This window comes from Pteropus vampyrus, unplaced genomic scaffold (assembly GCF_000151845.1).
Source record: "Pteropus vampyrus isolate Shadow unplaced genomic scaffold, Pvam_2.0 Scaffold393, whole genome shotgun sequence".
NCBI classification, from domain to species: Eukaryota; Metazoa; Chordata; class Mammalia; order Chiroptera; family Pteropodidae; genus Pteropus; species Pteropus vampyrus.
Genome location: NW_011889174.1, coordinates 654,882 through 666,780, shown reverse-complemented (window position 1 = coordinate 666,780; position 11,899 = coordinate 654,882). Strand labels below are relative to the sequence as shown.

The following is an 11,899-nucleotide window of genomic DNA, read 5'->3' as shown; positions in this document are numbered from 1 at the left end:
AAAGAGTGATGAGGATTAGAAAAAGCCTCTCTGAAGAGATAACAGTGGAACAGAGATCTGAATAAAATGAGGGAGCAAGGCAAGAAAATCATAAGGGACAGCCATTAAGGAAACAGGACCTGAAGCACTTGCTTGGAGTGTACAAGAAAATTCCAGGAAGACAGTGTGACTGGACAACAATGATCATGTGGGACAAGGGCTAGAGGGTGAGATCTGAGAGGCAGCCCAGGTCTTATATGGCATTTTATGGGCCATGACAACAATTTTGGATCTTCTTTAAATTTTGATGATAAAACATTACAAGATCTTGAGAGAGGAAGTGTCATATTCAGACTTGTGTTTTTACGGACTCATTATGGCTGTTATGAAGAGAATATTTAGTTTTGAGTCCATATAACAACCAGTTATATATTTTATTGGACAATTTACAAAAGGGTTGCAATGGCCAAAAATCAGAGGAAAACATGCTTTCATATGGTTTATGGTTTATTTAGCAGTGTTTTAGGCACCTGCTTCACAAAGGTTTAATGAAGATTGAAAAGTGTATGTACGTATGTAGTTATGTATATAGAGCATTCTTGCACATATTAATGACTTAATGGTACGATATGAAAAATTGAAATAAAGCTGAAAATGTATAGAGAATATAAAAATGGAAAAGGCATGTCAGGTATTCAAAGTCTAACAGTTTGTCTAACCTTTTGTTATAGCTCTAATTAAATATTTTAGAATTTCATTTCCATGCTATGAATAGAATGCTGGTTAATGCATTTTAAGGGGGCTCAAGAATGTTGCTCTGAACTTAGAGCTTATCAAGAAAATGATCAGCCAGAATAATTCACAGTACATAAATAGACTCCCACCCCAGACTGCCAGTCAGAAGTCAAGCAGTTGAGTCAAAAGGCCAGGTATGTGTGAAGGTAGCTGTGAAGCCTTGGAATTAAGATAATACATATTCTACCTACATAGGTAACCTGTATGCTATCTTAAAAGAGACTGTGTATGTTAAAGTGTTATGAAAATAGTTAGATAAAATGCTGTTTCTCTTTATGAGTATTGCTGATACATGGCAGTACCAAAACTGTGGTATTTTTCATACTTGGTTCCAAGTGCCTCTTCTCCTTTAAAGGACATGGCCCACTTTATTAGGCCTGTTCCCACACATTCGGAGCATTCCAGATTAGAAGAAACCTATTAGGTTGTTCAGCCTTATCTTAGTACATAGCAATTCAGTGCCAAATCCAATTTTTCATTCAAGTTGACAACTTCAACAGTAATAATACAATGAGTTCATTTTGGTTCATTAAGATTCAGGCAGCCTCTGGAAACGGGGCAATGGTTTACCATCCACTGCCCGCCCCCCTTTGGCCAAAGCACACCTTGGCAAAGAGATTTACTTAATCAGATTATTCTCTTAGGCACTATTTTTCCGAGTAAACTTTTAATCATTTGCATAATTAACTATTGTATTTGCAGAATCAATCAATATTCAGGGGAAAACTGTCTAAATAAAACTTAGAGTTTCTTTTATTTTCTCCTATCAGAGTCGGGTCACAAGAAGTTAAAAAGCACTATACAGAGAAGCACAGAAACAGGAATGGCAGCCGAAATGAGAAAGATGGTGCGGCAGCCAAGCCGAGAGTCTACTGACGGCAGCATCAACAGTTATAGCTCCGAGGGGAAGTAAGTGACATCTGCATGTCTGTGTAGTTTTAGAACCTTCCATTCTGTAGGCAGAGGTAAAATAACAAAGCCACCAAGGGCTATTGTGCAGCTTCTTCATTTAACTAGATGTTCAACCATCCATTTTAAAACAAACTGGCCTCTTGCGATTAGTACAGACGGACATATTTCTGCACTTGGTCACTCAGACCTTTCAAAGGAAGGAAGAAATGCTGAGTTAACACAAATAAACTGATTTTTATCATCCAGAAAATGTTCAGAATAGTCCCTTAGTGGAGCTTTATTATAGAAATACCACATTTAATGAATTCTTTCACCTGTGAAATTCATTGTCTGGCCTCATCACTAAAATCTGAACTAAAATTCAGAAGTAAGGAACTAATTTCCCATATTCCTATTTTTCTCCAAAGAATTTTGGGCTCCAAGTTACTGAAGGTCTGACACTATCATAACAACTTAAATGTTCTTGTTTTTAAAACATTACCAACTCATTAGGATAAAAGCCCAGGATCTCACTTTCTCATTATTTTTCTAATTAAAGAGTTTTAGTTAATTCTGAAATTAATTTTTAAAAAATATCACTAGATTTTTGTTTCATTTACTTGGTTCGTTTTTTAACATTTCATATAGATCCTACATAAAACCTGCATTTTCTTATGCTTGAGGATTTTTCTGGTAAAGCTGAACTTTTGCTGAGGTGATAGATCTCTTAAATTAGTCATTATTATTCTGCAGTGGGTTCCTTAGGGATTGACCATTTACAAATTTGTTGTAATTGTCCATTTCTTACAATTTAAATATCTCATCAATCAAATATTAATAATTTATTTTATTTTACTGAAATTGTTATATGTTGTTCAAAAGTGAAATAAAATTATGCCTCTATTCCTAAAACTAGTAAGTTTATCTGATCAAACGATTGGGATGCATGCTCCCAGCAATATAACTAAGAACAAAAATCAGCAGGAATGAAAGTTATAGAGATAAACTTGCTGACAAAATACCAATATTTGAGGAAGTATCACAAAGTAAATGAAAACTGGAGACACTATTTCCTGATATAAAAATTAACAAATCAAATAATATTTGTCTCCACCATAGATAAGCTCCTTAACCTCTCCTAGATTTATTTTTTTTAGTCTCTGGATAGGATAATAATATGTACCCTGTCTAATTCCCTTGATTGTGAGGAAATAATCTGTGTGGAAGCACATTGGAAGCAATAAATCTCTATGGAAATCTGCTTATTCAGAAAATACTCATTGAAGTCTACCTACCTAACAAGCCTGGTTCTTGTCACCCAGGATCCATTAATAAACAAAGAGAGCATAATCACTGCTCAAGTGGAGCTTAGGGCCCAGAGAATTTAGGCAGTCATGGTTTAGTAAGAAATAGACATACTTTAATCAATTAATTTCCATTTGAACTAAATAAAAATCTCAAAATAATATCAAATTTTAATTCATTCAAAAATGAATAAATTAAAATTTTTTATTTGTAAATAAGAATTTGTATTATGCTGTAATATTTACTTAAGAAATTATTAGGCATTTTTAAATTTAGCATCAATGTTACTTACTGTTCATGACCAATTATTTGTGTAAAGTTCATGATATAAAAATTTGCACCTATATTTTATGTCAGGGATAGATTTATGTAGGGACTTTTATTTGTAAGTGTCTAGAAACTTGGCATATTAAAAAACTATCATGAGCCCTCCCGAATAGAACATTAGCTCTTAAATTGAGAGTTTAGTTCTTTTCTCAATCAGTGCTGAACCTCATATGCTTGGTTCATTGTAAAGAATCAATAAGTAAACCAATTGTCTAAGTAGTGTTTATGATTCATGATTAGAATTAGTAGTCAAATGGAAACTAATGAAAAGAATTCTAAGAGATCCAATGATTTGTTTTTTGTCCTCTTGCTAATAGCTTGATATTTCCTGGAGTGCGACTAGGAGCAGACAGTCAATTCAGTGATTTTCTTGATGGACTGGGACCAGCCCAGCTTGTTGGCCGCCAAACACTCGCCACCCCTGCAATGGGTAAGAATTATTTTTCTACAGGAAAACATATTTTATAGTTGACAAGGTCATTTAAAGTAGCATAATAGTAATGCAAGCGAGAAGTAACATTTTAGCTAGGGTGTTGCCGGTTTCAAATGACTATTCTAATTTCTAATACATTTTTCTAACTTGAGACATTATGCAAAGTGAATAAAGTTAGTCATAGATCTTTGAATTATCAGAAAATCCCCATCAAAATAATGTAGGATAAGGGTAGCATTTTGTGAAATGCATGGAAAAAATGATGGGTTATTCAGTAAAGGATGTTGGCATGAATGTTTAATGAGGCAAAAAAAATTAAATTGCCTCCCTTCTTCAGAACTTAAAAAAATAATATCTTAGTCTCAATTGTAAAAGAGAAACAGGGATGGAGAAAGACACTAGAAAATACTGAAAAACACCTCAGGTAATATTTCCATACTCATGGTGTGGGAAAAACTTCCAAAGGATCAGACCAAAGCCAGGTAAGTCAAAACTTCTGCCAGCAAAATGCACCCTAATTGAAGTTAAAGGAAAGATGATGAATGGAGAAAATTATATGGAGCATGTGCAATAGATATTTTCTGAAAGACATGAGATTCCAGTTTGAAAAGACCCATGGTATACTCAACAAAATGCAGGGAAATAGGTGAACACAAAGGCACATACATCCCTGTGGAATTTTATACCACTGGAAACTAATAGAAAATCTTACAATTTCCTAAGAGGAAAAGTTATTCTATATGAAACTATCAAAAATCAGATTCTCGTTGGACTCTTTAATTATAATACTGGAAACTGGAAGACTACCTAGCATTACCTTCAAAATTCTGAGTAACCGTTGATTCCAATATGGAGTACAATAGTTGGCCAAATTCTCAAGTAACTTTAAGGCTAGGCTAAATATGTACTCAGACAAGAAAGGTCTCAAAGCATTTTTCTCATACCTAGCGTTGCTCAGAAGGCTATTGGAGGATTGACTTCCACAAAATGAACTGAGTGAATTTTAATAATTGTGACCTAAAATCAGAAGATAAGATTCAGTACATAAAGGCTTCAACACAAGAGAGAAATGGTTGGGACAGTCAGGATGGTAGTGAAGGAAAGACTAAAGCTAGCAGCTGAAGCTAGCTTTCAAAGCAATTTGTCCGAATCGTAGCATGTCAGATTTCATAAGATTAAAATCTATACAATACTTGATGTGTTTGATTTTATGAAAGAGGTAAACAACCAGGAGAAAGTAAAGGGTTGAATTCATGATATGTACATAAAAATGTAAGCAAATGCTTTTTAAACACACGTATTAAGTGTAGGGAAAAGGAAGAGCTGTCCAAGAAATGAGAAATAATCACAGTATTGCAGTTCACTCAGCTATAAATAATGTTACATAATCATAATTATATAAATATTAATACCAGGAGAATAGAAGGACAAAGTGTGAAGTATATGGTGGGCAAGGAAAGCAGTGAGAGACATCAAAATTGGAAGTCAGTCATGATATCCAAAACTGAAAATGTAGGAAAACACAAGTATAGCATTTTAGAGATAAGAAGGCAAATGCCAAAAGGTAAAAAATAAGTCAGATAAAAATATTGAAAATTATGAAAGCAGTGATCCTTGGAAGACAAGAAGTTGAGAGAGAGAGTGAGAATATTTTATATTAATAACAAGACTTATAGGACAGTTTGACTCTAAATTATTTGCGTATCTGATTAAAACAGAAACGAAAATAAAAGACTAAGAGACTTCTAGGAGCCGAGCTCTAAAACAATTATATGTGTAACTGTTGAACAGTCCAGAACCACGAAATTGATCAACTGACCTGGCAAATAAAGAGAATTCACAACTGAAAAATGAAGATGATTCAACTAACGAAAAATAACTTAGACATAATTACATTTTACATTTTCAAAGATAAAGCATTACACCCATCAGAAAAAGAAGAAAATCTTAATTAAAAAAATGGATAAAAGATATGAACAGGCAAGATATGAGAAGGAATACAAATTGGAAATACTTAGAAATATGTTCAGCCTTCCTAATAATCAAGGAAATGAAAATTATAACTCTTTAACCACCAGACTGGCAAAAATTAGACATATCGCTAACACCACTATTAATGGGTTGTGATACTTCTGACGATAGTGCAACAAACTGACTTTTCTGAAGGCTAATTGGCAATATGCATGGAATTTTTGAATATCCATTCAGTTAGACCCAATGATTAAAATTCGGGGAATATATGCTCAAAGAATAATTGACCAAGTGTGCAAAAATTCTTTATAAAGCTGTTCATCATAGTGCTGTTTATAATAGCAATGTAGATAACCCATATTTCCATCAACGGGGATGTGGTTAAATAGGTAATGGCATTCCTATTTAGTGGTCCATAAATAAATTGAGGATATATGGTCATAATAGAAAATTAGATAAGAAGGAAGGGGAAGTGAAGGTAAGGAAGGAGGGAGGCAGAGAGGAAGAAAAGTACTTATGAGATTGCTAGGATATTCACCAAAACATTAATGATGGTTTCTCTAGATAATTGAAATATAGATAATTATGCTTTTTTATTAAGAAGTATTATATACTGGATGACTTAAAGGATAAGAAATCTTATTAGAGTACAAGAATCACTTAAATAATTCAGTTTTGTCGTAGTTAAGTGATTTATAAACTAATATGGGACTCTCATAAGATGAGTTAGTACCAGAAAAATAAGGTGAAACATTTCAATACCTGATTTGGAAGCAGGGAGACAAGAGTGGGGTTGGGAGCTCTAAATATTAGTTTTTTATCAAGAACATGAAGATCATAATTTGGAGTCTGTTACAGACCTCTATGTTTTTTTTAACGCACGTAACTGCAAAGAAGCTGGAATATTTTGCTTCCTCTCTACTTGCAGGTGATATACAAATTGGAATGGAGGATAAAAAGGGCCAATTAGAAGTTGAAGTCATTAGAGCACGAAGCCTAACGCAAAAACCTGGTTCAAAGTCTACACCTGGTAAGGAAAGATGTTTGGACGAGAGAATCTCACGTAGGCAGAAACTCAAAGCATTTGCCGGATTGGAATCTTATATGCTCTGTTTGGTAACAATCTGATTGATTAAAAAGGCAGCTTTTCTGTGTCCTTTGATTCTGTAAAAATGAATGATTCTATCAGAAAGTGTTAGGAAGAATATTGTCATCTTAAGAAAAGTTTAATTATGATTGTTTCTTAGCTTGTATCAGTAATTTTTTCTGTCATTTATAAATGCAAAAGAAAAGTTTAGTTCTAATCATAAAAGGAAACAATGAGCTTTAAGATATAAACCTGAATTGTAATTCCGCCTGTACCCCAAGTAAGTCAGAGTCTTACGACAATTTTGCATACATTTATTTCAGATGAGGAAAATGACAGTAGAGGTAACATGATTGTTAAGAAATAGAATTTATGAAGTACTGGAAATTTTAAATGATTTAAATAGCCAATGGGAAACTTTCAATAAGCATCTCTAAATTGCTAATAAGGCATTCTCTAATAAAATCCATTTAACTTAAAGAATTAACTCCTTTTATGTTGATATTCCCTTTGTTTAGCTCCATACGTCAAAGTATATCTTTTGGAAAATGGGGCCTGTATAGCTAAGAAGAAGACAAGAATTGCACGAAAAACCCTTGATCCTTTGTATCAACAGTCCTTGGTGTTTGATGAAAGTCCACAGGGTAAAGTTCTTCAGGTCAGTAAAAAGTTCGACTTTTTACATTGTTAATATCCACATTATCTATGTAAACATGAAAGAAGTGGTCAAACACAAAAAGAATAAAGTTCAGTAAGGAGAAATGTAATATAACATTCTCGAGTAGGAAAAAAAAATGGTAATTTACAGAGTAAATAATGTATAAAATAATGTGGCTCTAATGGAGAACAGAATTTTTATTTTCTCTCTCCCTATTTTTCCTTCTCTTCATCCTCCCCATACACTTTTGCCTTTTTTTCCACCCCTCTCTTCTTGATTGATTGATAGATAGATAGATAGATAGATGCATAGATAGAGAGATAGAGAGAGAGATAAACAGACAGACAGACAGACAGACACACACACACACACACACACACACACAATCAAGGCAAATGATGCTAATAATAGTTTGTTGAGCATTACTATGTGCCAGACATGGGATATAAAAAATAAAAGAAAGGAAAACAGAAGTGTGTGGGGACCAGCAAATGTTCAGAACTGGTTAAATGACAGGTGCATTGTTAGGTACTTATGTACATTACCTCGTTTAAATGCTTTAACCCCCAGTGTGCAACAGATATTATATCTCCATTTTAAAGATGATGTCTGAAGATTAAATAATTTAGCAAAGTTGCTCAGTAAATAGAAAAGGCAAAATTTGCCACTCCTGTCTGTGTAAAGCGGGTGGATGAGTTCACTTCCGATTGGATAATAGACGCTAGGGGCAAGTGTGATGGATGCTTATCTGTCACCAACAGGTGTTGACCCAATTTATGAGTGAGCTTACTGACTTATTAATCATATGAGCAAATCAGAATTGTCAGGCAAGTCCTCAAAAGGCACCACCTGACAATTATTTTTCAACCTACCCCTTTACTAACAAGTCTATAATATTAAAAAAAAAAATGTAATGAATAGTTTCTCATTCTTTATACATATTCCATCATACGTGTACCCCATTAGACATAGCATTGGGTTGTTTTACCCTCCTGGCTTGCACAAAATTTAATTTTTATATCTTTATTTCCCTGCACATCACTTACTAGATAATGGTTACTCAAGAAGGTATTGAATTTATATATAAATAAACTTGAATATTTATTTCTTACTAGATAGTGGTTACTAAAGAAAGTGTTAAATTTATATATAAATAAACTTAACATTTATTTCTTTAACATGGTTTATGTAGATAATATTCCTCATTGACTAGAGAAACATTACTTGCATTCCATCAAATCTAAAAATTGCAAAGTGTTTATTCGAGAACCTTCATGTTAATATTTTCTTATCTATCCTCCTTGGTGTAAATTACATTCATTTACTCTCCACTGACCCACTTTTACAGAATAGTTGCTTTCAACTCTTCCAGTGTGAAAGAGTGAGAAGTTCAAGTTTTATTGTATCTCTCTGTCTCTGCAGGTGATTGTCTGGGGGGACTACGGCAGAATGGACCATAAATGCTTTATGGGTGTGGCTCAAATCTTGTTGGAAGAACTCGATCTGTCCAGTATGGTAATTGGATGGTACAAATTGTTCCCACCGTCATCCCTGGTGGATCCCACACTCACTCCCCTAACCCGCCGGGCTTCCCAATCATCTCTGGAAAGTTCAACCGGGCCTCCCTGCATTCGATCATAGTGAACTCATACCAGAGTCATTCCAATAAAACTCTACCTTTCAGGATTATAATCTGAACCAGATATTTCATGATCAAAAGCGTTGTTGGAGACAGACAATCAACTTGTGTTTTGCCTGTAGTAGTTTTTCAATAATGTGTCCCAATTGTTTCAAACCTGGCTTCATATGACAGAACAAGGCAATCTATCAAATTACAGTAAAAGTCAATGTGCTAGTGAGAGTCACTGATGCTTCTAACAAATAGAAAAAGAGGAAACTTCAAATGTGTACACACACACACACACATACACACACACACACACACACACCCCAAATTGAACAAACTGGAAACTCTCACTCTGAAAAGTTGTATTTTACATGTTTCTACACAGACCACAAACAGTGTTATTTCTCTGATGTTTGAGAAGTTTTGTTCTTTTGTGTTTTGTTTTTTTCGTGGATGTGTTATTTGTCGGTTTTAGATTTGTTTCGTTTTTTACTGTTTGTTAGTTACACTAGTTTTTGGTTGTGTCATGACAGGCCTCATGATGCTAACAGAGACCCTTCCTTTCTTTTTCCAAAAGCACCAAAAAAAAGGGCTGAAGCAGTCTCTGTAGCATCTCCCCAAAGTGTTCAACAACTAGACAAGATGAGGCCCATGGAGGGTTTCATTGGCTTTCCTTTTACAATTCTTCAAAGTCTTACGTGTGGAAACCCAGAAAACAAAAAATTATCTTCCAAAACTAATAATCACAAATCATTTTTTTAAATGAAGAGCATATCTGTTTGTGTTCTAAAAAATTAATTTATGTTTTCCATTGTTTTGCATGGAAGACTTTTAAAGAAGTCAATCTCCAACCGATGTCGGGAACTAAAACTAACTGCATAATCATACTTCGGAAACACTCTTTGTAATGCCTTTTTCTTCCTGATATCCAGAAAAACAAGATATTCTCATATGTGTAAACCATACTTTTGACTTCCCAAAATGGTGACTAGAAATGGATTTGGGCCTAAGACACTTTCAGCTATGCCCAGAAAGGATATGCTCATGTGTATAAACCACACCTTTGACTTCCCAAAATGGTGACTAGAAATGAGTTTGAGCCTAAGACACTGTCAGCTATGCCCAGGCTTCTCGGCCATGTCTCAGTGTGGACACACCTATCTCCCCTGGAAAGAGCATGGTATGAGCTGTTCAATATTCCACTGGAAATTCCAGTTGAAATATTCTGCACTAAACTAACATTTTTATCAAATTTTAGTTTACATTTCTTTGAGATTGATGCAAGCACAAAGCTTGATTTTTTAATGCAAAGCATCTTACTTTATGGGGTGGGAGGGGATTAAACAAAGTCAAATTTCAATTTGCATTTTCTTCATCTGAATTTTTCTTGGCCTTGGATTTCCCTTGTGACATTCCGTATGTGTGCTACAAACTGCAGGTTCTGCAGGTGCATCAATATGTTCTCCCTCCTTTTATGAGTCATTCAACTTTTGTGATCACACAAATAGAGCAGCATGACTTGGAACTGTTCAAAGCCGCATGCACGTTTTGTAATAAAAAAGAAAAAAAGAAAAAAAAGACAAGAAACAAAAGGTTATTTAATAATGTATGTTAGTTCCACATAGACCGGCCTGTATGTTGCATGTACTTGTACAGTTTGCTCGTTAATTACTATACTGAAATAACCAAGAAATCTAAGCCATCCATTTTTGTTATAGACATTTTGCAGGTTTTAGCCAGACGCCATCTGTGAGTCTGGGGTGAAATGTCTATAGATGGACTTTATTTTTTACCCTCTGGAAAACGTGCTGTAGTATGGACCAAATTCCTCCTAATAAATATTTTGGTGTAGATTCCTACTGTGGGGCTGTAACACGTGTAGACACTGTGTACACACTAGGTTTTAATCCATAGACATACTGCCTGCACCAAGTGAATTATTTATTATTATTTACACATGCCAGAATTATCTGCCCATCATTCCACAGGGCACAGACCGACCGCCACTCACCATGCTGAGCAGGAAGAACTGAAGCCTTGGTGCACTTCTCCTAGAGCCCGTTCTGTCTTAGTGGCCAACAGTCAACTAATTATAATTGGGTAGTATCTTTCTATTTTGACCACTTGTCTTAACACTCCCCTGTGCTTTTAAATGAACTTCCAACTCATGTATGTAAACATGTTTAATAAAATTTACTTTTCATGTCAGTCGGGAGCCATCTGTTTTCTATGTTTTGCCCAGATATCTATTATGGGTTCTACGGTGCAAAATGGGAGCCAGACCATGGGGAGGGGAGGCCGGGATTTGTCTTCTGCGGGCATTTAACTTGACTTGTCACTGCACTATATGTGTCTTAATCTATGGCCCAAAGGGTACTTCGCATCACATACAAGTTTTCACTTTGTCGGCCTGTCTAAGTGAGCACATGACTATACTTCTGAAAAGTGGCATTATTAACAATAAATCTCAGTAGAATCAAATGAAAGGTTGTTTTTCTGCTGCTGTTTGTGCTAATAAAAGAGACACCTCTGTTGTCCCATTGCCAAATTGTTTCGTTATGTAACATATCAAAATACTAATTCCTGCGTCTCTCATCAAAGCTTCTGGTTTCTCTTTTCATCTTTTTCTTCTAAGCCCCTGCCTGATTTGTGAAGCCGTGCCTTACAGTAGGCTGACTTAAGAAACCAAGCAATACAGTAAATTATCTTCAATAGAATCTGTATTTTTTTGAACATAGTCGATGAGTCTCAAAGTGAAGTTAAAAGAAAAAGTATTAGCTTTCTTAATTTATGATGTTTTTCTTCACCAAAAATGCGTTCATATAT

The 11,899-nt window shown here is 34.8% G+C and overlaps 1 protein-coding gene across 12 annotated transcripts in view; it reads left to right on the top strand.

Annotated features, from left to right (window-relative positions):
- The window catches only part of RIMS1 (regulating synaptic membrane exocytosis 1), a 184,337-nt gene extending 172,780 nt beyond the window's left edge, over positions 1-11,557 (top strand). For all 12 annotated transcript variants that reach the window (XM_023523461.1, XM_023523453.1, XM_023523460.1 and 9 more), the window contains 5 exons: positions 1,545-1,683; positions 3,615-3,727; positions 6,630-6,731; positions 7,307-7,446; positions 8,869-11,557. In XM_023523461.1, the coding sequence (XP_023379229.1) occupies positions 1,545-1,683; positions 3,615-3,727; positions 6,630-6,731; positions 7,307-7,446; positions 8,869-9,087 (713 nt within the window). In that variant the 3' untranslated portion in view covers positions 9,088-11,557. The remainder of the gene's footprint in view (positions 1-1,544; positions 1,684-3,614; positions 3,728-6,629; positions 6,732-7,306; positions 7,447-8,868) is intronic.
- The last annotated feature ends 342 nt before the right edge of the window (positions 11,558-11,899 follow it).